Source organism: Carcharhinus amblyrhynchos, chromosome 3 (assembly GCF_965287045.1).
Source record: "Carcharhinus amblyrhynchos chromosome 3, sCarAmb.v2.hapA, whole genome shotgun sequence".
Classification (NCBI taxonomy): Eukaryota; Metazoa; Chordata; class Chondrichthyes; order Carcharhiniformes; family Carcharhinidae; genus Carcharhinus; species Carcharhinus amblyrhynchos.
Window position 1 is genome coordinate 8,454,665 of NC_137326.1, and position 27,940 is coordinate 8,482,604.

At 44.8% G+C, this 27,940-nt stretch overlaps 1 protein-coding gene across 1 annotated transcript in view; it reads right to left on the reverse strand.

Annotated features, from left to right (window-relative positions):
* hemk1 (HemK methyltransferase family member 1) overlaps positions 1-27,940 on the reverse strand; it is a 112,381-nt gene that overhangs the window by 9,255 nt on the left and 75,186 nt on the right. The window contains exons 8-9 of the mRNA XM_080218727.1: positions 25,655-25,760; positions 23,488-23,583 (exon numbers count right to left, since the gene is read on the reverse strand). Of these exons, the coding sequence (XP_080074853.1) occupies positions 23,488-23,583; positions 25,655-25,760 (202 nt within the window). The remainder of the gene's footprint in view (positions 1-23,487; positions 23,584-25,654; positions 25,761-27,940) is intronic.

Genomic DNA, 27,940 nt, shown 5'->3' on the forward strand with positions numbered 1-27,940 from the left:
CTACACATCTTGGGACAATAGCGGATAAATTAGCATGACTAACTAATCCACCATATCTGCACATCTTTGGACTGTGGAAGGAAACCGGAGCACCTGGAGGAAACCCACACAGATAACGGGGAGAATGTGCAAACTCCACACAGACAGCGACCCAAGGCCGGAATTGAACCAGGTCCCTGGTGCTGTGAGGCAGCAATGCTAAGCACTCTGTCACCATGCAGCTCTAATAGAATGAGATGCCTATGGTAACTGGCGGACTGTGGCTAATTAACTACCTATGTACCTTTGTATATCACAGGGTCCTGACATATGTTAACATGGCAGTGAGCTGAATCAGTGAGCTCTGGTCTCTAGTGTCAAGACCCCCAGCTAAATGACAGGCTGTGGGCTGAGAAAATGGCAGCATGTTCAGCTTGGCAAGTTTTCACAATGCCTTTCCTCTGATGCTTCTCCTCCCCTCAGTGGGGATGGGGGGTGGGTGGGGAGGCAGTTAAAATTTCAAACCATACCTCATTTTTTAACAGGCTTCATTATTGCACAGTGGTTAGCACTGCTGCCTCATAACCCCAGAGACCCGGGTTGGATTTCCGGCTTGGGTCACTGTCTGTGTGGAGTTTGCACATTCTCCCCATGTCTGCACGCATTTCCTTTGGGTGCTTAGGTTCCTCCCACAGTCCGAAAGACGTGCGGGTTAGGTGGATTGGCCATGCTAAATTGCCCCTTAGTGTCAGGGGGACTAGCTAGGATAAATGCATGCAATAGAGCCTGGGTGGGATTGTGGTCAGCACAGTTTTGATGGGCCGAATGAGCTTCTTCTGCACTCTGGAGATTCTATGATGCATAAGCCTTTTTCTAGAAAATCTTGAGCAATTATGTTAGCTTTACATTTGTCTGATTTCCAACTCCACCACAAATTTCTGCTGAAAGAACTTATGGTTTACCATTTGAAAAATGTTATTGACTTCCTGTTTGTCCATGTTCCCAGGCATACTATTTAAAATTCTGCTCTCCAATTTCCAAACAACTAGACAGTCCTCAGACCCGCATGCAGCCAGTGCAACAATTCAGTTTAACTTTATTTTTTCTTGAGTTTACTACCAGTAGATTGTTTCAAAGAGAAATAAAGCCTGCTGCTGGGAACGTCTCTGGGTAAACAATCCAGCAGTCTTTTTTTCTGAAGGGCTCAGCGAGGCCAAACCTGTAGTTAAATGGAAAGTTTGTGAAAACCGTGTGGCGGTGGTATGTGGAGGGATCGGTCATCCAAATGTCAGCAATTTGACTGACACCAAGCTTAGGAAATTTGGGGAATTACCTGGGACTTTCCATGAACACACTCAGAGCTAATCAAGCTGTTACTGAAACACTTTCTTGTCCTTAAAATGAGCTAATGATCAAGAAGTTGGGAGGGAAACTGGCTAGGAACTCTCTGAGATTTAGCATCAGGTGTCCTACCAATGGGACTGGGAGGGAGGGGGAGAAAAGGAGCCGAGTGTTGTTGCTCACCAGTGATGTACCCCCTGAATCTAGGTGTAGCATGAGGTGGCACGGTGGGACAGTGGTTAGCACTGCTGCCTCACAGCTCCAGCGACCTGAGTTTGATTCCCGGTTTGGGTCACTGTCCGTGCAGAGTTTGCACCTTTTCCCCGTGACTGTGTGGGTTCCTCCGGTTTCCTCCCACTGTCCAAAGATGTGCAGATTAGGTTGATTAGCCATGCTAAAATGCCCCATAGTGTCCCGGGACACGTAGGTTAGAGGGATTAGTGGAGCAAATGTGTGGGGTTACGGGGTTAGGGCTTGGGTGGAATTGTTGTGGGTGCAGACTCAATGGGCCAAATGGCCTCCTTCTGCATTGTAGGGATTCTATGATTGCAATGTTTATTTATTAGTCACAAGTCGGCTTATATTCACACCGCAATGAAGTTATTGTGAAAATCCCCTAGACACCACACTCTGGAATTTAGCATGGCCAATTCACCTAACCTACACATCTTTGGACTGCGGGAGGAAACTGGGGCACTCAGGAGAAACCCACGCTGACACGGGGAGAACATACAGCCTCCACACAGACAATGACCTAAGCTGGGAATTGAACTGGGTCCCTGGTGCTGTGAGGCAGCAGTTGCTAACCACTGTGCCGTTGTGCAGCCCCCAAAATAATGACTTTATGTCATGGGTAAATGCTATTTTAATTAAGTTTATTTATTTGTGTCACAAGTGGTTAACACATTCACACTGCAATGAAGTTACTGTGAAAATCCCCTAGTCACCACACTCCGGCACCTGTTCGGATAAACTGAGGGAGAATTCAGCATGGCCAATGCACCTAATCAGCACATCTTTTGGACTGCGAGAGGAAACCCACAGCAAACCCACACAGACACAGAGAGAATGTGCTGACTGCACAGACAGTGACCCAAGCTGCGAATCAAACTCAGATCCCTGGCACTGTGAGGCAGTAGTGCTAACCGCTGTGCCACCGTGCCACTCTGTGCAAATCATATATGACAGAGGAGGAGGTAATTCAGCCGTTCGTGTCAATGCTGGTTTGTTCAAAGCTAATCCCACCTCCCTTCCCTTTTTCTTAATCCTGTACATTTTCCCTAGCAAGTATAAATCCAATTCCATTTTGAAAATCATTATTGAATCAACTGCCATCATGCTTTCAGATAGTGTATTCCATAATCACAACACCGTGCTGTGTCAAAAAAAACTTTCATCTTCAGCTAATGTTTTGAGTCCTCTCTGACGAAGGGCCATCCAGACTTGAAACATTGGCTCCATTCTCTCTCCACATATGCTGTCAGACCTGCTGAGATTTTCCAGCATTTTCTGTTTTCGTTTCAGATTCCAACATCTGCGGTAATTTGCTTTTATCTTTTCATCTTGCCTCTGGTTTGCCAGCTATCTTGTATCTGTGTTCTCTGGGTTACTGTCTCCCGTCAATGGAAATGGTTTCTCTGTATTTACCCTACTGAAACCCCTCATAATTTTGAACATTTCTATAAATTTGTCCTTTACCTTCTCATGGTAGAACAGAATGATGCACCGCTGCGGGACCATTTAACCAGTCAAGGCTGTTCTCGTTCTTTGAAAGAAGTGAGCAAGCTAGTCCCACTCACCAGCTCTTCCTCCAAAATCCTGCAAATGTTTCCGTTCCAAGCATTCAACTAATTTTCTCTTTTGAAAGTTACTATTGATTCAGATTCCAACTCTTATCTCACTTCTGATTCACTTGGCGCTGACATTAAATGTGTGTTTTGGTTACTGATCCCTCCCGTCCATGACCACAAGAAACCACAAAGAGTTGCAAATGTAGCCCAGTCCATCACGCAAACCAGCCTCCCATGCATTGACTCTGTCTACACTTCCCATTGCCTCGACAAAGCAGCCAGCATAATCAAGGCCCCACGCACACCGGACATACTCTCTTCCACCTTCTTCCCTCAGAAAAAAGATACAAAAGCCTGAGGTCACGTAACAACCAACTCAAGAACAGCTTCTTCCCTGCTGCCATCAAGCTTTTGAATGGATCTACCCTGCATTACAGTAATACTACGTTCTGCACACTCTCCTTCTCCCCGATGTACTCCACAAACAGTATACTTTGTCTGTATAGAGCACAAAAAACAGTACTTTTCACTGTATCCTAATACACGTGACAATAATAAATCAAATCATCTTCTGGTGGACCAGAAGGTCCCGCCAATGGGGTGGGCTGGAAAATTCTGATCATCGTTGCAGCCACCTCTGCTAAACTCTAGTATCAAATGGCAGAATCACAACGCACTTCAAAACACTGGGAGATGGGTAGCACAGTGGTTAGCACTGCTGTTTCACAGCTCCAGGGACCTGGGTCGATTCCCGGCTCGGGTCACTGTCTGTGTGGAGTTTGCACATTCTCTTCATGTCTGCATGGGTTTCCTCCGGGTGCTCCAGTTTCCTCCCAAAGTCCAAAGATTAGGTTGACTGGCCATGCTAACATTGCCCCTAAGTGTCCTGAGATGCGTAGGTTAGAGGGATTAGCAGGTAAAATATTTAGGGATGTGGGGATAGGGCCTGGGTGGGATTGTGGTGAGTGCAGACTCGATGGGCCAAAGGGCCTCTTTCTGCACTGTAGGGTTCTATGATTCTATGATTTTCCTTGGGGTCATGACATGGTTAGCATTGCATTTGGAAATTGTGGAAGATCGAAATACAGTAAAATGGTGTCTCGTTGCAACACTGTTGTCTTAACACTTGTTCATTTCACAAGCATATTGACGTCACCTTTAGAAATACTACCGTTTTCCACCTCCATCCCCGCGACCTCCAATTTATGGAATGTGGGAAAGTTAGATTCTGTTTTGGTCAGAATTCTGTCTTCTGTAGAATTGGACAAATCTGCTGGTTTGGATGAGAAAAAAGGATGGAATGCAAGTAAAAGAACAAACTTGCTTTTACATAGTGTGAGGAAGACCAGTTTACAAACCAGAGTAACATCAGCTTATTCTGTAGAAAACATTACTTCTACTTTAACTTTACATGGCTTTATGCATGACTGTAAACAGAATAAGCAAATTATCTCACATCATCATTGCAAAGGCAGGTGGATTGACCTGAAAAGGTGCCGAACTCTGGGAACTAGGGGAATTTCATTGCAGTGTTCATGTAAGCCTTACTTGTGGATGAAACGTTACCTGCCTCCTCTTGTAATATGCTCCAAAACTCTACCCCTTTGGACAAACTATTGTTCATCTATCTCATATCTCCCCTTGTGCCTCAGTGTCAAAATTTTTTTAGATCTTCATAGAAGCCCTACAGTGCAGAAAGAGGCCATTTGGCCCATCGAGTCTGCACCAACCACAATCCCACCCAGGCCCTATTCCTGTAACCCCATATATTTACCCTGCTAATTCCTTGACACTAGGGGCAATTTAGCATGGCCAATCAACCTAATCTGCACAGCTTTGAACTGTGGGAGGAAACCGGAGCACCTGGAGGAAACCCAAGCAGACACGGGGGGAACATGCTGAGGGAGGCTGAGGAAAAGACTTCATACAGACAATGACATGAAAGCCTTGTGACATTCCTTGAAGGCTGCCTTTTGACAAAGCTTTAGTCCTCTGTTCTAAGTTCTCCTTATGTGGTCTTGATGTCAAATTTTGTTTGCTGGCACTTCTGTAAAATGTCTTATGACGTTTACCACATTAAAAGGGCTCTGTATAAATGCAGGTTAGTGCTGTTCACTTTCCTCTCTGCTGCACTCATGAAACATGGTCTCCTTTGTTGGAGGCGAAGTATTCTGCAATCAAACTCACTAGCCAACATGGTCAGTACCATTCAACTGTAAGGTTCACAACAAAAAGCTTTTGAGAAATTTTGTCTGGCAAGCGATGGTGCATGTACCAGAGGCAACTGGAACAGGATTGGCAGTGTTTGATCCAAAAATAATGTAATTGCAGCTATCTCAGGATGATATTCTTAATTCCCTGCATATTCAGCATGATAAAAATCAGCACATCCTGTACCTTATCAAATGTTTATTTAAATAAATGTTTAACAACCATTGAGTATTCAGAAGTGGAAGCTGATGTGAAACATCAATGTAGATTTCCTGGTAAGAAACTGGACTATTAAAAATGACTGTTCTTGAAAATTAAAAAGCTAATTCCCATTTGGCAAGGGCTGGCGGTGTTATTTATTTATTTATTTAACTGGCGTGCTAAATGTTACCTTCCTCTTTTACGTATCTGTCTTCCCCCAATCTTGGTGTCATCAGTAAATTTCGACACTCTACACTCGGTTCCCTCCTCCAGATCATCTATATAAATGGTAAAAAGCTGAGGCCCCAGCACCGACCCCTGGGGCACTCCACTAGTCACCATCCGCCAATCCGAATAGCACCCGTTGACCCCCACTCTCTGCCTCCTATTTGACAACCAATCCTCTATCCACGCTAACACCCTACCTCCAACTCCATGTCCCTCGACCTTCTGCAATAACCTCTTGTGAGGCACTTTGTCAAACGCCTTCTGAAAATCTAGAAACACCACATCCACCGGCTCTCCTCTATCCACCGCCCTAGACACATCCTCATAGAACTCCAGTAAATTTGTCAAACACGACTTCCCTTTAATGAAACCATGCTGCGTCTGCTCTATCAAGCAATTCCCTTCAAGATGCCTCGCAATTTCCTCCTTAATGACAGATTCTAACATTTTACCTACCACAGACGTTAAACTAACCGGCCTATAATTCCCCGCCTTTTTCCTGGCACCCTTCTTAAACAACGGCGTAACATTAGCCGTTTTCCAATCATCCGGCACTTCCCCGGAATCCAGCGACGTCTGGAAAATAACCACCAAGGCATCCACTATCACCTCCGCCATTTCTTTCAGAACCCTCGGATGCATTCCATCCAGTCCTGGGGACTTGTCCACAATCAGCCCCTCCAGTCTATCGAGCACCGCCTCTCTAGTAACAGTAATGTCATTAAGACCCTCCAGTCCTACCACCTTTCCATCGCTAACACCCGGCAAATTATTCATGTCCTCCTCCGTGAAGACAGAAACAAAAAAGTTATTCAATACCTTAGCCATATCCCCATCCCCAACCACTAGGTCCCCTTTCTCATCCTCTAAAGGACCAACATTCACCCTAGCCAGCCTCTTCCTTCTTATATATTTATAAAAACTCTTGCTATCCTTCTGGCAAGTGTGAGGTGGTCCACTTTGGTAGGAAGAATGGTAGGAAGGACTATTACTTACTGGGCGAAAAACTGCAGCAGGCGACGGTGCAGAGGGACCTCGGGGTCCTTGTGCATGAGTCGCAAAAACCCAGCTTGCAGGTGCAGCAGGTGGTCAGGAAGGCGAATGGGATGCTGGCCTTCATAGTGAGGGGGATTGAATATAAAAGTAGGGAGGTCTTGCTGCAGCTGTATAGGGCATTGGTGAGGCTGCAGCTGGAGTACTGTGTGCAGTTTTGGGCGCCGCACCTGCGCAAAGATATTTTGGCCTTGGAGGGAGTGCAGAGGAGGTTTACTAGGCTGATACCGGAGTTGAGGGGGTTGAGCTATGAGGAGAGGCTGAATAAACTGGGCTTGTACTCGTTAGAGTTTAGAAGAATGAGGGGAGATCTCATTGAGACGTATAAGATGATGAATGGGATGGATAGGATAGAGGTGGAAAGACTCTTCCCGCTCAAAAAAGACAGTAGGACTAGGGGGCACAGCCTCAAGATAAAAGGGGGGCGGTTTAGAACGGAGTTGAGGAGGAACTTCTTCACTCAAAGGGTGGTGAATCTCTGGAATTCTCTGCCCGTTGAAGTGGTGGAGGCTGCCTCGCTAAATATTTTTAAGACGCGGGTTGATGGGTTTTTGATAGGAGAGGGGATTAAGGGTTATGAGGAGAGGGCGGGAAAGTGGAACTGAGCAGCGACAGATCAGCCATGATCTTATTGAATGGCGGGGCAGGCTCGAAGGGCTGGATGGCCTACTCCTGCTCCTATTTCTTATGTTCTTATGTATCTGTCTTCCAAAGTTTACTGGGTATACATCCATACGCAATTATAAATTTAGAAATATTTGTCTCAGGAAAAACAAATGACAATATGGGGGAAACGATGGCTCAGTGGTATTATCACTAGATTATTAATCCAGAAACTCAGCCAATCTTTTGGAGGACGTGGGTTTGAATCCTGCCATGGCAAATGGTGTAATTTGAATTCAATAAAAAAAGTTTAGAATTAAGGATCTACTTATAACCATGTCAGTTGTTGGAAAAAACCCAGCTGGTTCACTACAGGGTTGGCACAGTGGCACAGTGGTTAGCACTACTCATGGACCCAGGTTCGATTCCTGCTTGGGTCACTGTCTGTGTGAACTTTGCACATTCTCCCCGTATCTACGTGGGTTTCCTCCGGGTGCTCCAATATCCTCCCATAGTCTGAGAGACGCTGCTTCACAGCACCAGGGACCTAGGTTCAATTCCCGCTTGAGTCATTGCCTGTGTGGAGTTTGCAAGATCTCTCCGTGTCTGTGTGGGTTTCCTCCGGGTGCTCTGCTGTCCTCCCATAGTCCGAAAGACATGCTGGTTAGGTGCCTTGACCTGAACAGGCACTGGACTGTGGCAACTAGGGGAATTTCACAGTAATTTCATTGCAGTGTTACTTGTGACTAGTAAATTAACTTTACTGTCGTTTAGGGTAAGAAAGTTGCTGTCCTTACCCACTCTGGCCTACATGTGATCCCAGAGCCACCGCAATGTGGTTGACTCTCAACTGCCCTCCGGCAACCAGGGATGGGCAATAATGTTGGCCAGCTAGTGATGCCCATTCCCATGAATGCATAAAAAAAATTCTAGCAATGCTGTACTCATGGGAGAGATCCTGAATGAATACTTTGCGTCGGTATTCACAAAGGAGAGGGGTTCGGTGTCGTGCAGTGTCTTGGAGGGAGCTGTAGATCAGTGGCAGGAAATATCCATTACGAGGGAGGAAGTGCTAAGGCTTTTAGGTAGCGTAAAGACGGATAAAGCTCCAGGGCCTGATGGTATTTATCCCAGGCTGCTTAGGGAGGTGAAAGATGAAATTGCTGGGCCTCTGGCGCAAATCTTTGTCTCTTCTTTGGACACAGGTGAGGTCCCAGAAGACTGGAGGGTAGCTAATGTTGTACCGCTGTTTAAAAAAGGTAGTAGGGATAACCCTGGAAATTATAGACCAGTGAGTTTGACATCAGTGGTAGGAAAATTATTGGAAAAAATTCTTAGGGGTAGGATGTATGAGCATTTGGAGAATTGCGATCTGATTAGAGATACGCAACATGGCTTTGTTAGGGGGAGTTCTTGCCTTACGAATCTGGTAGAATTCTTTGAGGAGGTGACAAAAACGGTTGACGATGGGTGAGCCGTTGATGTCATCTATATGGATTTCAGTAAGGCGTTTGACAAAGTCCCTCATGGTAGGCTGGTAGAAAAGGTTAAGGCGCATGGAATACAAGGGCAGGTAGCGAGGTGGATTGAGAACTGGCTGGGCAATAGGAGTCATGATGTGGGTATGCCGGCATTGGACTGGCGTAAACACAGTAACAAGTCTGACAACACCAGGTTTTAGTCCAACCTATTTATTTGATAATATACTCACATGTGAGTATATTATCAAATAAATAGGTTGGACTAAAACCTGGTGTTGTCAGACTTTTTACTGGGCAATAGGAGACAGAGGGTAGTTGTCGAGGGGACCTTTTCGGGCTGGAGGCCAGTGACCAGTGGTGTGCCGCAGGGCTCAGTACTGGGACCTCTCCTCTTTGTAGTATACATAAACGACTTGGAAGAGAGCGTACGTGGTGTGATCAGCAAGTTTGCGGATGACACCAAGATGGCAGGATTGGCGGATACTGAGGTGGAATGTCAGGTGATACAGCAGGATATAGATAGGTTGGTACATTGGGCAGATAGGTGGCAGATGGAATTTAATCCTGACAAATGCGAGGTGATGCATTTTGGAAGGAATAATGCAGAGAGGAGCTACGTGATAAAAGGTAGACCGATTAGGAGTATAGAAATACAGAGGGACCTGGGAGTGCAGGTTCACAAGTCTATGAAGGTTGCGACACAAGTGGAGAAGGTTGTGAGGAAAGCTTATGGAATGCTAGCCTTTATAGGAAGGGGTATAGAGTATAGGAGCTGCCGTTTAATGCTTCAGTTGTACAGAACGTTGGTTAGACCGCATTTGGAGTACTGCGTCCAGTTCTGGTCACCTTACTACTGGAAGGACGTGGATACTCTGGAGAGGGTGCAGAGGAGGTTTACCAGGATGTTGCCTGGCATGGAAGGACTGAGATACGAGGAAAGGTTGGAGAAACTGGGACTTTTCTCCTTGGAAAGACGGAGATTAAGGGGAGACATGATACAGGTATATAAAATACTGAAGGGAATAGATAGAGTCAATAGTGAAAGGCTGCTCCCTAGATTGGGTACAATTATGAGAGGTCATGATCTAAGGGTGAGGGGGGAGAAGTCTAATTTGGATATGAGAGGAAGGTTCTTCATGCAGAGGGTCATGGGGGTATGGAACGCGCTACCGAGTAGGGTGGTGGAGGCAGGCATGTTGGACTTGTTTAAGGTTTACTTAGATAGACACGTGAGCGAAACAAGGATGGAGGGTTATAGTAGGGGGTATTAAATAGGGTCAGAGCCTCGGGAGACACCGGAAATGCAGACTTACATGTTAACGTTTTTGTCTTTTTATTCCGCAGGTGGCGGTCCACCTTGTTGTCAAACAAGGGGCATGCACATGGTGGGTCGTGCGTGGGCTGCTCTTGGAGGTTCCGGGAGTGGCCTAGTACTTGGTGTCGGTGTGTGTGCTTGATCCTGGACCAGTAGACTAGCACTGCTGGCTGTGCAGATACATGGATTTGGGCCTGTGTCTGTGGGAGTTTGCGCATTCTCCCTGTGGTCGCGTGGGTTTCCTCCGGGCGCTCCGGTTTCCTCCCACACCCCAAAGATGTGCTCTTAGGCTGATTGGTATACCAAATTGACACTATTCTCCCCTGAATCTGGCTAAGTTAGGGGTTCCACTCGCATACACGCAGGGCAGGGTAGGTGTAGGAGGATGCGGCGGCGCGGGCTCGTTGGGCCGAAGGGCCTGTTTCCCGTGCTGGGTTGTTCTTTGTTCTTTGTATGTCACTAGTTGTGTTCTTACTGGTTTTTTACAGAGGAGAATCGAATCTTGGAGCTATGTACAAAATCACCAAGCTGGTTTCTTACTTTTTGTCCTGCCTAAGCCCAAATTCCAAATGCCAGAATTCCTGCTTCACTTCAATGCTGGAGAAAGGGTAGATTGCTGCAAAGAGCCTGCCTTCACTTTTCACTCACTTTACACTTTCCTCTTAAATTAGCCAAGGAAGAAATAAAAACTATCCTGATTCTTACTGCTCTTTACAATTGCTGCAAATCATAGAGCAACAAAGGAAATTCAAGAGGAAATCTGTAGTCACATTGGAGCGTTAAGTAGTAAAAATAGTTACAATCCGAGGAGAAAGAAAAATCCGAGTAACATTCAGCAGACATGGAGGAAGATAATACTTGACGTTATTCTGAGCTGATGTAGAGCTGTGCAATAAATTTCAGTATTTCTCCTTTTTAAGAATGACGCCTGACTCGCTGAGTGTTTCCAGCATTTCCCTGTGTTTCTTTTGATTGACTGCAACAAAATTATTTTTAGTGGAATCTAGTCCTTTTCCCCCCCTGTAATTGCAAGGAGATCTTTCATTATATGAAAGAGGCTTGGGGTCGGGAAATGTCTGAAGTGTGATGCAAGTAGTGAAACATTTTGCCAGCCAAAATTGCCGCTGCTGCTCCAGCGTGGGAGCAAGCACTGTCTGACCTGATTCTGGGTAGTACAACAGAGCAAATACGATGACACAAATACAGGAGATGATTTAGCAAAAACAGTGACCACACGATGATTAGGTTCAACGTTAAAAAAGATGAAAAAGTACAGGTCAAGGGTAGCTCATCAAAGGAAAGAGGCCAAATTATAGAGAGATAAGAAAGGACCTCAAACCAGGTTAAGTGAAGGGGCAAAGGAATTGTAAATAGGATTGTAACTAAGCTCAAAATACCACAGGGTGGAGGTTGGGAGTTTGTGGACAGGAGGGGACAGGGAATGGGCAGTGTAATAACTCCACAGAGATAAAAGTCCCATTACCAAGTTACTTTATTTACACTATACATCTGAACTAGCCAGCTCTCCTGTTGCTCCCTGCTGAATGCAGGCTGGAAGCCTGACACATCTGCTTTAAATAGGGAGCATGAGGCTCTCTGATTTAACCATCAATTAGGACTCATTAGGTATCTCTTTTGTGTAAGTAAGGCTTACATTAACACTGCAATGAAGTTATTGTGAAATTCCCCTAGTTGCCACAGTCCAAGCGCCTGTTTGTGTCAATGCATCTAGCCAGCACGCTAGCTGGCTAGGTGCATTGATACAAACAGGTGGGAGGAAACCGGAGCACCCGGAGGAAACCCACGCAGACATGGGGAGAACGTGCAAACTCCACACAGACAGTGACCCAAGCATCAGTCGAACCCAGGTCTCCGGTGCTGTGAAGCAGCAGTGCTAGCCACTGTGCTACCATGCTGCCAAGACTCATCGGGTAGTCCATACCCACGCAAGCCAACCTCATTAGCCTAGCTGAAGTCATCACAAGTGGGAATGGTAATAGCTATGGGCCAGTACAGGGTAGACACAGTACTCTGGATCCTGATTGTCAAAGCCTTAGGAAGAAAGGTAAATAAAATGCTTCTTTTTGGTGGTGGCTGCATCAATCCCAACAAAATTTGACACCTGTTCTGCTTAGCGCTAACCCATGTTGCTAAGGGACTCTGTGACAAGTAGGAGGCCCCTTTTTAACATGTGCAAAAGTCCAATATCTCTCTCGGAGGCCATCTAGGTGGCCTGAAAAACATTCAAAATCAGAAAGAGAGAGAGAGTGAGAAGGAGTGTGGCTCGCAATAGAGGGGCCCTCTGAAAAATGAAGGCAAATAAACTGATTTTAAAAAGGCCACAACTTCCTGCCTGTGATCATGGAGAGGCAATCCCTCCACTTAGTTTAAAGTTTAAGTTTATTTATTGGTGTCGTAAGTAGGCTAACATTAGCACCGCAATGAAGTTATTGTGCAAATCCCCCAGTCTTCACATTTCGGCCCCTGTTAGGGTACACTGAGGGAGAATTTAGCATGGCCAATCCACCTAACCAGCATTCTTTCGGACTGTGGGAAGAAACCGGAGCACCCGGAGGAAACCCAGGGAGACACGGGGAGAATGTGCAAACTCCACACAGTGACCCAAGCTGGGAATCGAACCCAGGTCCCTGGTGCTGTGAGGCAACAGTGCTAACCACTGTGCTACCGTGCAGACCTGACTGTTGGGAATGAAAAAAAAACTAAGGGACATCTGGAACAAACATGAGAATGGGGTTGGTGGGAGCAAAGATGTGATTGGCTGCTGCTCTGGAAACAAGGCACAAAAGGCATTCTGGGAAGAGAATGTAAGGGGCGTGGAACAAAGGGTAAAACTATGGGGTAATCTTGTCAAATATGGAACAGTTGGTCAGGCCTCATTCACTGCATAGCTATCAGAAGCAGCAGTGGCCTCAATGGTAATGCCTGGATGTGGGTAAGGGCTTGGTCCCTAGTGGGATGGAAACACAGGTCATCAACGTTCCCCTTCACTGTCCCCCAGCAGCAGTCATACCCACCCCCCCTTCATTTTGTTCCCAATTATCTTGCTGGATCAATTTCTACCCTTCAGTGTTATAATGAAGTTATCCTTCTCCATGTTGGATAAGCTATGGCCTATTCACAGCAACTGCATTGCAGAGGGGCAGTATGGTGGCACAGTGGTTAGCATTGCTGCTGCACAGCGCCAGGGACCCAGGTTCAATTCCTGTTTGAGTCACTGTCTGTGTGGAGTTTGCATATTCTCCCCGTGCCTGTGTGGGTTTCCTTCAGGTGCTCTGGTTTCCTCCCACAGTAGTCATGATGTGGATGTGCCGGCGTTGGACTGGGGTAAACACAGTAAAAAGTCTGACAACACCAGGTTTTAGTCCAACCGATTTATTTGATAGTAAACTCACAAGCTTTCGAGGGGACTCTCTCTTCGTCAGGTGAATGGAGAGTTCTGGCCTCGGACAGAGCATGTAAAGCACAGACAGTTTAGAGATTACTGATTAGAATGCGAATCTTTACACCTAACCTGCTGTTCAAGTCCTAAAGTGGCTGACAATGTGTGTGGAAGGAGCACTGATCACAGGTTAAAGAGATGTGTATTGTCTCCAGGTAGCACAGTGAGTGAGGTTTTGCAAACCCAGGCAAGCCATGGGGGTTACAGATAGTGTGACATGAACCCAAGATCCCTGTTGAGACCGTCCTCATGTGTGTGGAACTTGGCTATCAGTCTCTGCTCAGCGACTCTGCGCTGTAGTGTGTCGTGAAGGCCGCCTTGGAGAACGCTTACCCGAAGGTCAGGGTTCATGTCGCACTATCTGTAACCCCCGTGACTTGCCTGGGTTTGCAAAACCTCACTCACTGTGCTGTCTGGAGACAATACACATCTCTTTAACCTGTGATCAGTGCTCCTTCCACACACATTGTCAGCCACTTTAGGACTTGAACAGCAGGTTAGGTGTAAAGATTCGCATTCTAATCAGTAATCTCTAAACTGTCTGTGCTTTACATGCTCTGTCCGAGGCCAGAACTCTCCATTCACCTGACGAAGAGGGAGTCCCCTCGAAAGCTTGTGAGTTTACTATCAAATAAATCGGTTGGACTAAAACCTGGTGTTGTCAGACTTTTTACTGTGTTCCTCCCACAGTCCAGAAAACATGCTGGTCAGGTGTACTGGCCATGCTAAATTCTCCCTGTGTACCCGAACAGGTGCCGGAGTGTGGTGACTAGGGGATTTTCACAGTATCTTCGTTGCAGTGTTAATGTAAGCCTGCTTGTGACTAATAAATAAACTTTAAAAACTTTAATGTAAGCCTACTTGTGACACTAGTAAATAAATTTAGACTTAAAACTTAATTCTAGCTTCCTTTTTTCAGGATTCACAGTTTTCCCATTCATTTCATTCCTGAGCAAAAAAGAAAACTACCATTAAAAATAATCCGTAGCTGCCCTTTACTCTTTTCCTTTAGTCCACAATTGTGTCCAGCGCCACCCAATGGAAGGATAGATTGATGGCCACTAACCATCTCTGTTCACATAACTTCAGTCAACATCCTTAATCCCCTGTCGTCATGTTAATGTTTTAAAAAATAGATGGCATAAATCCTCTTAAAAATCATGAACAGATTATGCATCGCTGTGAGGTGATGGACCTTGACTTTGTCAATATAATGTAAAAGGGGAGTAACAAATTGGCAGACTGCTTTACCTGGGACTGTGCAGAACAGGAGGTGGTTATTGGTCATAATGTAAAGAGATGCAGCAGCCAAATTTTCACTTAGCAAGTTCCCAGCAAAAGCAGTGAGAAACCCTGTTGGCTCCAAGATAAATATAGCTCTTCCTTCTCCATTTGCAAGAAGTGCTGAGGAAGGTGTTGAAAGCATTAAAAAAAAGCCTCAAAAAGCCAGACAGACTCTGCTGAATTCAGTCAAGAGGTTTGCATCCAGCTTCAGAATCACAGAAGTGTTACGGTGCAGAAGGAGGTCATTCAGCCCATCCCATCTGTACTGGTTCTCCAAATAAGAAATTTACCTAGTGCCTTTCTCCTGCCTTCTCCCCGTAACCCTGCATATTCTTCCTTTTCAGGTAACAGTCCAATTCCCTCTTGAATGCCTTGATCGAACCTGTCTTCATCATTCTCAGGTAGTGCATTCCAGACCTTAAAAAGATTTTTCTCATTATGTTTTTCTTCTTTTGCTAATTACTTTAAATTTGCGCACTCTTGTCTAATTCTTTTACAGGTGGGAACAGTTTCTGTCTACACCTCCCAGTTGTCCACCTAGCTTTCCAAAGGAAATCATGTTAAACAAACCTCTGAAGGTGGAAAGGCAGGTTAATAGAGTGGTGAAAAAAGCATATGGCACACACTTTATCAATAGGGGTAAAGATTACAAAAATAGAGAGGTCACGATGGAGATGTATAGAACTTTGGTGAACCGAGCTGGAATACTGTGTGCAGTTCTGGTCGCCACATCATAGGAAGCATGTGAATACACTGCAAGAGGTGCAGAGGAGATTTACCAGGGTGCTGCCTGGAATGGAACATTTAAGTTATAAAGAGAGGCTGGATAGACTAAGGTTGTTTTCGTTGGAGCAGAGAAAACAGAGGGGCGTCCGGATTGAGGTGTTCGAGGTTATGAGGGGCATGGACAGAGTGGATAAGGAGCAGCTGTTTCCCTTAGTTGGAGGGTCAGTTACGAGGGGACACAAGTTAAAAATGAAGAGTGGGAGGTTTTGGGGGGATTAGAGGAAAAAGCTTTTTACTCAGAGGGTGGTGATGGTCTGGAATGCACTGCCTGGGAGGGTGGTGAAGGCAGGATGTCTCACATCCTTTAAAAAGTACCTGGATGAATGTTTGGCACATCGTAACATTCAAGGCTACGGGCCAAGTGCTGGCAAGTGGGATTTAGGTGGGCAGGTCAGGGCATTTTATGCGTTAGTGCAGACTCGATGGGCTGAAGAGCCTCTTCGGCACTGTAGCATTCTGTGATTCTGTGAAACCTGTTGGGAATTTTTCTGAGGATACATCCATCAGAGTAGATACAGGGGAACCAGCAGATATGGTATATTCAGATGTTCAGAAAACTTCCGATAAGGTCCCACACAAGAGGTTAGCAAACAAAATTAGAGCACATGCTATTGGGGTTTCCTTCCCTAAAGGACATGAGTAAACCAGATTCTTTTCCCCGAACAATCAACAATAGTTTATGATCACATTACCGAGGCGAGCTTTTCAATTCCAGATACTTGAATTTAGGTTCCACCAGCCATGGTGAGATTTGAACCCTTCTTCCCAGAAGGTTAGCCTGGGTCAATGCATTACTAGTCCAGTGACATTATCACTTCGTTGCTATCCCCTCTCAGTGTTAAAGGTTTATGGATACAACTCTATGGCTAACACTTTACTGCATTGCTAAGATTTAAAACACCTACCATTTCAGATAGATAAAAGACAATTTGAAGAACAAGGAAGTGTCCTATGTAGCAAACTGGCTGCTGTACTTTCATGTGTAACAAGACAGTAGGGCCTGTAATTCACTGGCTATGTCGCACTTCTTATGTTCTGCAGGTATAAGACATCAGAGGAACATAGGAGTAGGAGTAGGTCATTCAGCCCAATAAGCCTGCTATGACATTCAAATAGATCATGGGCATCTACCTCCATTCTGCACTTTTCAAATGTCCCTTGATGTTATTAGTTTTGAGAAATCTATTGATTTTTGTCTTGAACACATTCAATGACAGAGGTACCACAGTGCTCGATGGAATTCCAAAGGTTTGCAATTCTCTCCATGAAGAAATTCTGCCTCATCTTAGTCCAAAATGGCTTGCCCTTTATTTAGAAACTATGTTCTTTTGATTCAACAGAAAGAAATCTCAGAACACCAGCTTAAAGTCTGAGAACTCCCAGCCACCTGACGAAGGAACAAGGTGTTCTGAAAGCTTGGGGCGTTTGCTACAAATAAACTTGTTGGACTTTAAGCTGGTGTTCTGACATGTCTTTCTGTTTTACCCCAGTCCAACGCTGGCATCTCCACATCTTTGATTCAACACAAAGCTAAGGGAGCATTCTCTCTGCAACTACCCTGTCTACCTCCTGAAGAATTTTCTAAGTTTCAAAGAGATCACTTTTCATTCTTCTAAAATATATAAAATACAGGTTTAGTTTCCTCAATAGCTCCTCATAGGACAGTCCTGCCATCCCAGGGATTAATCTGGTGGACCTCAGCTGCACTATATCCTTTCTTGGGGAGGGGACTAAAACTGTATACAATATTCCAGGTTTGGTCACCATAATGCTATACAACTCAAATAAGATATTTTTACTTCTATATTCAATTCCTCTTGGAATAAAGGAGAAAGAATAAAGGCTGACATACTATCTACTTTCCTAATTGCTTGCTGCATCTGGATGATAGCATTCAGTAACTCATTAACAAAGACACCCAGGTCCCTTGGACTTTCCAACTTATTACCATTTAAGAAATACTCTGCACCTCCATTCCTCCTACCAAAGTAGACACCCCTCCACATTATATTCCATCTGCCACCTTCTTGCCCAATCACTTAGCCTGCTCAAATCTCCTTGAAGCTTCTTTGCATCATCCGCAAAACATCCATTCCCACCTACTGTTATGTCATCTACAACCTAGGAAGTATTACATTTGGACCCCCATCCAAATCATTGATCTGGACTGTGAACAGCTGGTACCTAGGTAATGTTCCTTGTGGTATCCCTACTAGTAACTGCCTACCAGCTTAAGAATAACCCATTTATTTCTACTCTCTTGTTTTCTGTCCATTAACCAATCCTCAATCCATGTCAGTATATTAACTCCTATCTCTTGTGCTCTAATTTATTTATTAATCTCCTGTCTGGGACCATATTGAAAATCTGGTGAAAATCCATATAAATGTCCATTGGTTCTTCCTTATCTATTCCATGAGTGGCATCCTCAAGAAACTCCAACAGATTTGTCAAACATGATTTCCCTCTCAGAAATCCATGTCGACTGTGCTCAATCAGACAATTACTTTCTAATTGTCTAGTTATCTTATCTTTCCTAATAGATTTTAGTATTTTGCTGATGTCAGGGCCAACAGGTCTGCAGCTTCCCATTTTCTCTCTGCCTCCTTTCTTATACAGTGGGGTTACATTGCAGGAACCATTCCAAAGTCTGTAGAATTTTGAAAGATGATCACCAGTGAGTCCACAATCTCTGTAGCCACCTTTTTTACGCACTCTGGAGAAGTAAAAGGTTATTCCTCAAAAATATTCCCCACAACTGTGATGCTTCTTGGAATGACTAATCAGCATGGTCGCACAGTGGTTAGCACTACTGCTTCATAGCACCAGGGACTGGGTTTGAGTCCCAGCTTGGGTCACTGTCTGTGTGGGGTTTGCAGGTTCTCCCCGTGTCTGCATGCATTTCCTCCGGGTGCTCCAGTTTCCTCAGACTGCCTGAAAGACGTGCTGGTTAGGTGCCTGTGGTGACCAGGGTACCTTCACAGTAACTTCAATGCAGTGTTAATGTAAGCCTTACTTGTGACTAATAAATAAACTTTTAATTGTTCTGCCTTGCTCACATGTAATATGGGAATGAGCAGAAGTATCTGTTCCAAAAAGGGACAGCAGAATAAAAGATATCTTTGCGATATTGTTGGCACTGTGGCTTCACAAATGATTAATAAGATCTGAGTGAATTAGTTTCTAGAAAGGCCTTGTACGTTCTACACATGTACATCAATTCTGTTGACTTTGGACTCAGCAATGCTGACAGGAACGTGTTGTACAGACCCAGCTTATCTGGACTGTTATCCACGCTTCCCAGTAAAAGGAGAAAAAAACATCTGCTTAGTCACAGCTCTCTGGCACTGATCAAATGAAAGTGAAACCTATCTAATTTCTGATCTGATCTATCGCCAAAACCATGAAACAATCCATTCATGTCATTTTATTTTCCAGTGAAATCTGTCATTTCAACGTTAAAGAAACTCATGCACAATCGGCAATCTTGAGAAAGTCCTAATCGCATTCCTGCTCCTGTTGGGGAAAGGCTGAGTAGAAGCTGTGCGGAAGGAAGAGCAGACGGAAAGGCAGCTTGTAGGTAAAAAGGTAAAGCTGGAACTGGAAATAAAAGTGGAAAGGAAGAGACCTTCTGATTAACGGTTATCAATCTGAAACAGTGTTAATGCTATCTCCCCAGATGCTGCCTGACCTGCGAACTGTTTCCAGGACTTACAGGATGGAATTCTCTATTTTGAGTGTATTTCTCCCAAATTATTTCTCAATGTTGTCCCCAGTGGGAAAACCGGTGAGATTCCTGTTGGGTCGTTCAATGCGTTTCAATTAACAATTCAGCCACACTTAGTAATTCTTTTGGAGCCTGGGTAGATCCTCACTGAATTAAGCACTATCCAGCCATTTCCCTGCCCAACCGCCTCTGAGCCCCCTGGCATGGCCTTCATGACTGGTTTCTATTTTTGGAAACCAGCGGTGATTGGCAGCAAGTTCCCACTGCCTCCCCAAGGGTTGGGGAATCCATGGAGCAGGAAGAATCTGGTTTAAAGCCGTCACAGCGTATTGATGATGATTTAAATACGCTAATTTGGTTCCCGCTCTTGCTGGGTTATGTCATGCTTGGGAGTGGGGAGAATCCTAAAAGAGCTTCTCCTTGGGGCTAAGCACACAATGGCCCCTTCCTGCAAATCTTTGGCCCCATGTGACCCCAGCTGTTATCTGTGCATGAGTGCATGTGGCCAGTGAATCAGCCCCTAAGTGTAGAGCAGATGGCTCCGGCAGCATCTTTCCCAAACGGCAGAATCCCATGCCAAATTCTGCATTTGAATTCTCATTAATTATGCAAAGGTGAGTTCCTCTCTAACTGGTCTGGGCTGGCAGCTGATTTATCCATCTACAGATTCAAAGGTCAAGGTGTCATATTTAAATATCAGTCCAGCACACTCATCTCACTCTCTCCAATCCACCTGTCTTCACCATACAGGGCAGGATGTCAGCAACCCAGATGGAAAAGGCTAGCAGCCTCCAGAAGAAATCTGTTCCTCAATTCAGCCATCTTTCCCTCTGGGCCCACCACTTGCAAGGTGCCCATGTCCCACTTGGACCCCTACCCACTGCATCAGGAGTCTTCTTGTAAACAATGTGGGTCCCTTTGACACCCTTGTTTGTGAACTCTTCATGCAGCCATGTCAATGTCCAGCTCTCCTCCCCTTGGTCTTCCCTCTGCCTTCCTCTGTTCACCTCTTTTATCCACCTCCTTGCCCCTCTGCCTGCCACCATGAGCCCTCGCTCTCGTACCCCCCCAATGCCCTCCATCCTTCCACAGGTCTCCTTCCACATTGCTCCCCACCTCGCATTCCACCGCTGCTCAAACTTCACACTTGGTTGTTGTGGCTGTGTGCATCCTGCAGCACAGTGCTGTCCAGACACTAAGCTGTGGAACCGTGGAAAGGAAACCACTGTACTTCCCAATTCCAAGCACAGTGCTGATTGGAACTGGTGACACAGGAAGGTCCACGGGTCCGGCAGCATGGTGCTGTCCAGCTTGGCATGGAGATGGAGGCAGGAACCGGTCTGCCCTGGCAGAGCGATGAACAGTGTATTAGGAGCAGCGCAGCACTGTGGCAGAAAGTTGTTGCACCCACCTCAAAGTCTCTTTGGAAATGAGGATCATCTTGTGCACCCCATTTCTTAGCAATTGGGTTTTCGATCGAAGCAATCTTACTCTGGCATGATGTAAGATCAGAAGGCCTGGTGGGATTCCAGCAGGTAACTATTTTAATGAGCATTCATGAAATGCAAATAAATGCAAATCTCCACCAGCCAGCAGGTAATCTAACCTGCCCTTAAATCGCCATTGGGAAAATTGTAATGTTATCTTATGTTGGCAGGTTTCCGACTTCTTGGCTCTCACCACATCCTCTGCTCCCACTGGCCACCAAACCTGCTGCAGACGGGATTGGAGAATTCCGCCCTGTGTGTTCATTTTATAATAGTAAAGAAAAATGCAATTGAAGAGTAGTGAGAATGTGGAACGCACTAGCACATGGAGTGGCTGAGCTAAATCGTACTGATTTGTTTAAAGGGAAACTCAGATGGTGTATAAACACCATATCATGATGAATTTCTCTGTTATGAGTTCTAGGTCAGATTCTATGAAGATAGATAAAGATTTGGGGTTTAGATCCTAACATAAGAACCATTCTGAAGAAGGGCCAGCCCCTATCTATTATCCTTGCCTTTAATCTCTACAGATTGCGAATGAATAAGAGCTGCATATTTCTATCATTTCCTTTTTGTGTTTTTATTTCATAAGATAGCTGGAACATCTCACAAGTACATCTTTTTAACACATCCTTCCTTGTCCCATAAGGAGATGGAAGGGGTTGTTGTTTATTGAGCCTGGGCCCCTGAACAAGGGATGGTAAACTGAGTTCTTTTCACTGGAGTGACACTCACTTTGGTTTGAACATTTGATTTATATTGAAGTATTTTACTCTTGAAATACTATTCACTACATTAGATTGCAACCAGACTTTGCGACATTACTTATTATTTCCTGAAGCTAACAGCTATCACAGGGAAAGCCCTAATGTGAAGAAGGGGTTTTGTCCTCTGAGATTTTATTAGCCCTGACTTCTGCCTCAGGCTCTGTGTTCTGATGAAGATGCTGGGAGGTGGAGCAACAGCTAGTGTGCCAACCCTATCCTATTACTGGGGTCAGCTTCATTTTTACCTTGTGGATGGCATGGTGGCATAATGGTTAGCACTGCTGCCTCACAGCGCTAGGGACTTGGGTTCAATTCCAGCCTCGGGTCATTGTCTGTGTGGAGTTTGCACGTTCTCCTCCTGTTTGCGTGGGTTTCTTCTGGGTGCTCTGGTTTCCTCCCACAGTCCAAAAATGTGCAGGTTAGGTTGATTGGCCATGCTAAATTGACCCTAGTGTCAGGGGATTAGCTGGGTAAATATGTGGGGTCACAAGAATGGGGCCTGGGTGGGATTGTGGTTGGTGCAGACTTGATGGGCTGAATGGCCTCCTTCTGCACTGTAGGGATTCTATGATTCTAAATGCTAGTGGTTGTCAATATTTCTCAGGATCGTAAAGTTGAGGAGCATGCAGCAAGGCATGATGATTTTGAAGGTGTTGGCTGGGTGATATTGAAGAAGTTCATTTTGATCCATCAAGACCACTTAAACGCTGCTGAAAATGCTTATGATTGCATTGAACAATGAGTCTGGTAGCTGAGCACATCTTATATCTACATTCAAGGAAGTTCATGAGCGCCAGATAGCTCTCCTCAGTCAGGATGTTTTATGATCCTTATAATTACACTTTCTTAGTCTCTACAAAGAATCATAGAATCCATACAGTGTAGGAAGCCAATTGGCCCATCAAGTTTGCACCAAGTCTTACCCAGGCTTACTCTGTAACCCTACATATTTACCCTGCTAATCCCCCTAACCTATATATCTTGGGACATTAAGGGACAATTTAGTATGGCCAATCCACCAACCTGCACATCTTTGGGATTGTGGGAAGAAACAAATGCAGACACGGGGAGAATGTGCAAACTCCACACAGGCAGTCACGCAAGGCTGGAATTGGAGCAGGGTCCCTGGTGCTATGAGGCAGCAGTGCTATCCAGTGTGCCACCGCGCCATAGAATTAGATTAGGATGTGAAAATAATAATACTTTTCCAATATCATGTGTCAAGTTCATAGTAACGTCATCATGTCCAAGAGCTGACACCACCCTGAGTTGGACATGTATCACCATGCCTTCATTGTTGCTTGATTAATATCCAGGATATATGTACAAGGCACAATTGTGTGGAAGGGAACTTGGAAGTGACGATGTTCCCAATGACATTGTGGCTCATCTCCTGCTCAGTGAGAGAGGTTGCAGGTTGTTACTCCTGATAGCTAGTGGGTGAAGAATGGAACTGGAACCAATCCTTACTCAATTTAGATTTATTCACTGGGTGAAACATATGTACATACCTTCTAACTCAACCATACAATTGTCAATAAGCGTCCCTTTATACGTGCTCATGTAACAACCTAATCAATGTCCATAACCTGCATATGGTTAGCTACAACTTATACAGAATTAAAACAGGGCAGGCTGCTGCTGTAATCACAGTGGGTGCTTCTGTACATATTGTGCGAAAGGTTGTGAATTACAATAAATAATAAACAAAAGGAAGTCTTCCATCACTACATTAATGTTGAAATGTAAAATGATAACAATCCACACTTACCCATGATCCTTAAGAACAGCAGGAGCGAGCTGCAGTATCGCTTTGATGACATCCAATCCATCTGCTCCACCATCCAGTGCATCATGGTCTTCATATCTGGTGAAGGAAAAGGTCGCATAAAATTCTGGATTTTCTCCTCTTGAGATTCCCTCACTTCTCCTTTCTTTCTCTGAATGATGCCGTGCTATTTTCTCCCTGACTTTCCCAGGTGGCTAGTGCTATCAGGGTTCCTCGGTTCTGTTTGATGGACCCTACAGTAACTTCATTGCAGTGTTAATGTAAGCATACTTGTGATACAAATAAATAAACTTGAAAACTTAGAAGTTCAGCAACCACAAATGACTGGCAGGAGTTTTTTGGGGGATCAGAAGCAGCTCTGAGGGAGTAATGGTGATTTTCCTCCCTCCCTTTTTGAGCTGTCATATTTCTCTTTAATAGTTTAAATTTCCTGAGGCTATCTTGAAACAGCATTGATGTGTGGACAGCATTCTATCTGTAAGTTTCGTGGTGCAGTGGGTTACGTTACTCCAGAATCTCTGAGTTCGAGTCTCATGAGACTTGACAGCCGAGAAGGATTCATAAAACACCCAAACAGGTTGAGCATCAACCTGCAAATCTTTCCAACATGACAGGCAGGAAGAGGGGGTCCTGGTCAGTTATTTGACAGAAAGATCATTGGAGCCACTATCATCACTATTCATAGCTCCAGACGACATGCATGTGAAAGTGCGTGTTGCCACAACAACTCAGTGTCAGGCTCTGAGTAAACTGTAACACACCAACTCGGATATGAATTCAAAATGTTCACTCTGTTTCTTTCTCCACAGGTGCTGCCAGACCTGCTGCGTTTATTCAGCGTTTTCAGCTTCTATTTCAGGTTTCCAGCATCTGCAGTATTTTGCCACTGTCACAGCAGCACTTTTGTCTTTGAAAGTATGTAAGCAAACCACCTGAATTGTTTTAAGATCTTTTTCATTGAAACTGCTGCAGGGTTGATTTGTCGATCCCGTTTTTTCCCCCCAAGCATTCTAAGTTTGTGTTGAGAACGTGTTCCTGACCTCCAAGTTGGAATCATCTTTTACACACACAGTCCATTTAAAAACAAAGCCAACACTGACTCCTAATGTGCACCACCATCAACTTTCCCAGTCCAAAAATTATTGACCACGGATCTATCCTTCCTCTGCTATATTTCTTCATATAATAGAAAATTCTGCCCTTCTGCAGTTCAACACGTTTATGGCTGATCTTCTCAACACCATCTGCAGAAACCAACATTTTTGTAACAGGCTTCTCTAAAGTCCACACACACTATGGCCAGGGTTTTACTGGCACGCCCGTCCCCAAGGTTCGGAGAACAACATTCTCCACTGGCCTCGAGCGGAATCGTACGAACCTTTTAACAATCAAACTCATCACTTTCTCGGGTAACTTCTGAAAATTTTCAAAAATGACTTTACCATTAACAAATCTGCACTGATTATCCTTGATTAATCCAGGCCATTTCAAATGCTGGTTATTTTTACTTGCTAAAGGCAAGATACACACTTCCTGCCCCTACTACTCCCAGGGGACATTACTATTAAGATACTAAACACAAACCTCTATTTCTATGGGAGTTCAATTAAGCAACTATCTTGAGCAGGTTCAGAATTTACAACAGACCTGGACTGCCAATTGGAAGGGAGCTTTTACTCCACTAATTTGGGCTGAATTTGGACCCAGACAGAGCACAGGTATGTAAATCAGCTCACTCCCATGCTCCATACTATGGTGGGCATGTAGGATTCACTGGACAGGATCCCTACAATGCAGAAGGAGGTAATTCAGCCCATCAAGTCTGCACCGACTCTCTGACAGAGTACCTTACCTAGGCCCATACCCAGCCCTATCTATGTAATCCTATGCATTTACCTTGCTAACCCACCTAACTACACATCTTTGGACACTAAGGGGCAATTTACCATGGTCAAACCACCAAGCCTGCTCATCTTTGGACTGTGGGAGGAAACAGGCGTAGACATGGGGAGAATGTGCAAACTCTGCACAGACGGTGACCCAAGGCTGGAATTGAACACAGGTCACTGGAGCTGTGAGGCAGCAGTGTCCATCACTGTGTCCACATGAACACAGTGGAAGCATGGAGAAAATGTTCTGACTGACTTACTTGAGGATCTCCGGCATTAGCCCAGGCATATCTTCATGAAACACGTACGGAGGGTTACTGACAATCACATCCACTGATCCACAGATCCGAGTCAGCTCCTGGGAATCTGTGTGATAGAAATCCAGGGTCAGGACAGGCTTGGTACTGCAAATTGCTGTAGATACTATACCACATTGTAAACAGTAAACAGAATACACTGTATGCCACAGAATACTTGGATTAGAACAAGGAATTTTACTATTGGATCCTTTATTTTTCCTGAATTGCCTCTACCGTTACATTATATTCCTGAATTCCCTTCTCTCTAGAGTATAAGCCGACTTTATTCGCTCACTTCTCGGGAATGGGGCTCACATTTATGCAAAACGAAAAGTTTAATTCTCCCTTGAAAATACTTCATGGCTTTTATTTTAGTGGAGGATGGCAGGAAAGCACAGAAACCTGTTATTCTGTTCTTGTGTAAAGATTTGAAGAAACTGTGTCCTAATCGGTGATTAATCCTCCAATCGAACTGTTTCTCTTTTGTTAGAATGGTCATTTTATTCACGAGATTGCTAAAAAAGGGGAAAGTGGGATGACACACAACATTTTGATTATGTCTTGCCTGAGGGAAGTACATTCAAGCTAAAAATGGAAGGTCTGTCTGTTAGCTAGAACTGTTTTTGTTTCTTTCATTGAATCAATCATAGAATCTCCACAGTGCAGAAGGTGGCCATTTGGCCCATTGAGCCTGCACCGACTCTCTGACAGAGTATCTTACTCAGGCCCTGTCCCCTGCTCTATCCCTATGCCCTGACACATTTATCATGGCTAACCCATCTAACCTACACATCTTGGGTCACTAAGGGACTATTTAGCATGGCCAATCCACCGAACATGCACACTTTTGGACTGTGGGAGCACCTGAAGGAAACCCATGTAGACACAGGGAGAATTCCACACAGTCATCCAAGGCTGGAATCGAACCCGGATCCCTGGCACTGTGAGGCAGCAGTGCTAACCACTGTGCCACCTTGCAGAAAGCAGAATACATTGATTGAGATTCTCGACTTTATCCCTGATTACTGTTTAGTTTATTAATTAGTGTCACAAGTAGGCTTACATTAACTCTGCAATGAAGTTACTGTGAAAATCCCCTAGTCGCCACACTCCGGAACTTGTTTGGGTACACTGAGGGAGAATTTAGCATGGCAAATGCACCTAACCAGTATGTCTTTTGGACTGTGGGAGGAAACCAGAGCACCCGGAGGAAACCCATGCAGTCATGGGGAGAACACGCAGACTCTGCACAGACAGTGACTCAAGCCAGGAACTGAACCCAGGTCCCTGGCGCTGTGAGGCAGCAGTGCTAACCACTGTGCCACTACCATTGTTATATTTACCTGGATACTGAGCAGATAAGGACACAAACTTGTTTAAATGGGACATGAGGCCTACTCTGGGCTTGACCAGTGGTGTGACCAGGTGAAGGTCAAGAGTGAAAACCGCAAAACACAACATCAGTGATAAGCCCACTCACAGGTGTGGAAGGCATGTTGTCATTCCAAAGGCTTTTTTCCACTTACACAATGGGGATTATTTCAATCTAACCTGTCTGACAGGAAATCAAATGCATACGTTTTGGTTCTATCATCATATTTACAGGCTGGAACATGACTGTGTTTATGTTAACTGTTTTAAGTTGCTTGTTGGTGGAAATTTTGTTGGGAATAAAACACAGGTGGCTACAAAATTGTGCAATGGAAGCATTATATAATCTATTTTACATAAGGTTCCAGTGTCCTTTAAGAGGAAACAAATATAATTTATAATACAGGTTGACTCTGTCCACACTTACTGCTGCATTGGAAAAGCAGCCAGCATAATTAAGGACCCCCTGCACCCCGGACATTCTCTCATATGTTCATCCATCGGGAAAATGATACAAACGTCTGAGGTCACTTACCAACCGACTCAAGAACAGCTTCTTCCCTGCTGCTGTCAGACTTTTTGATTTGATTTGATTTATTATTGTCACATGTATTAACATACAATGAAAAGTACTGTTTCTTGCGCGATACAGACAAAGCATACCGTTCATAGAGAAGGAAACAAGGGGGTGCAGGATGTAGTGTTACAGTCATAGCTAGGGTGTAGAGAAAGAGCAACTTAATGTAAGGTAAGTCCATTAAAAAGTCTGACAGCAGCAGGGAAGAAGCTGTTCTTGAGTTGGTTGGTATGTGACCTCAGACTTTTGTATCTTTTTCCCGACAGAAGAAGGTAGAAGAGAGAATGTCCGGGGTGCAT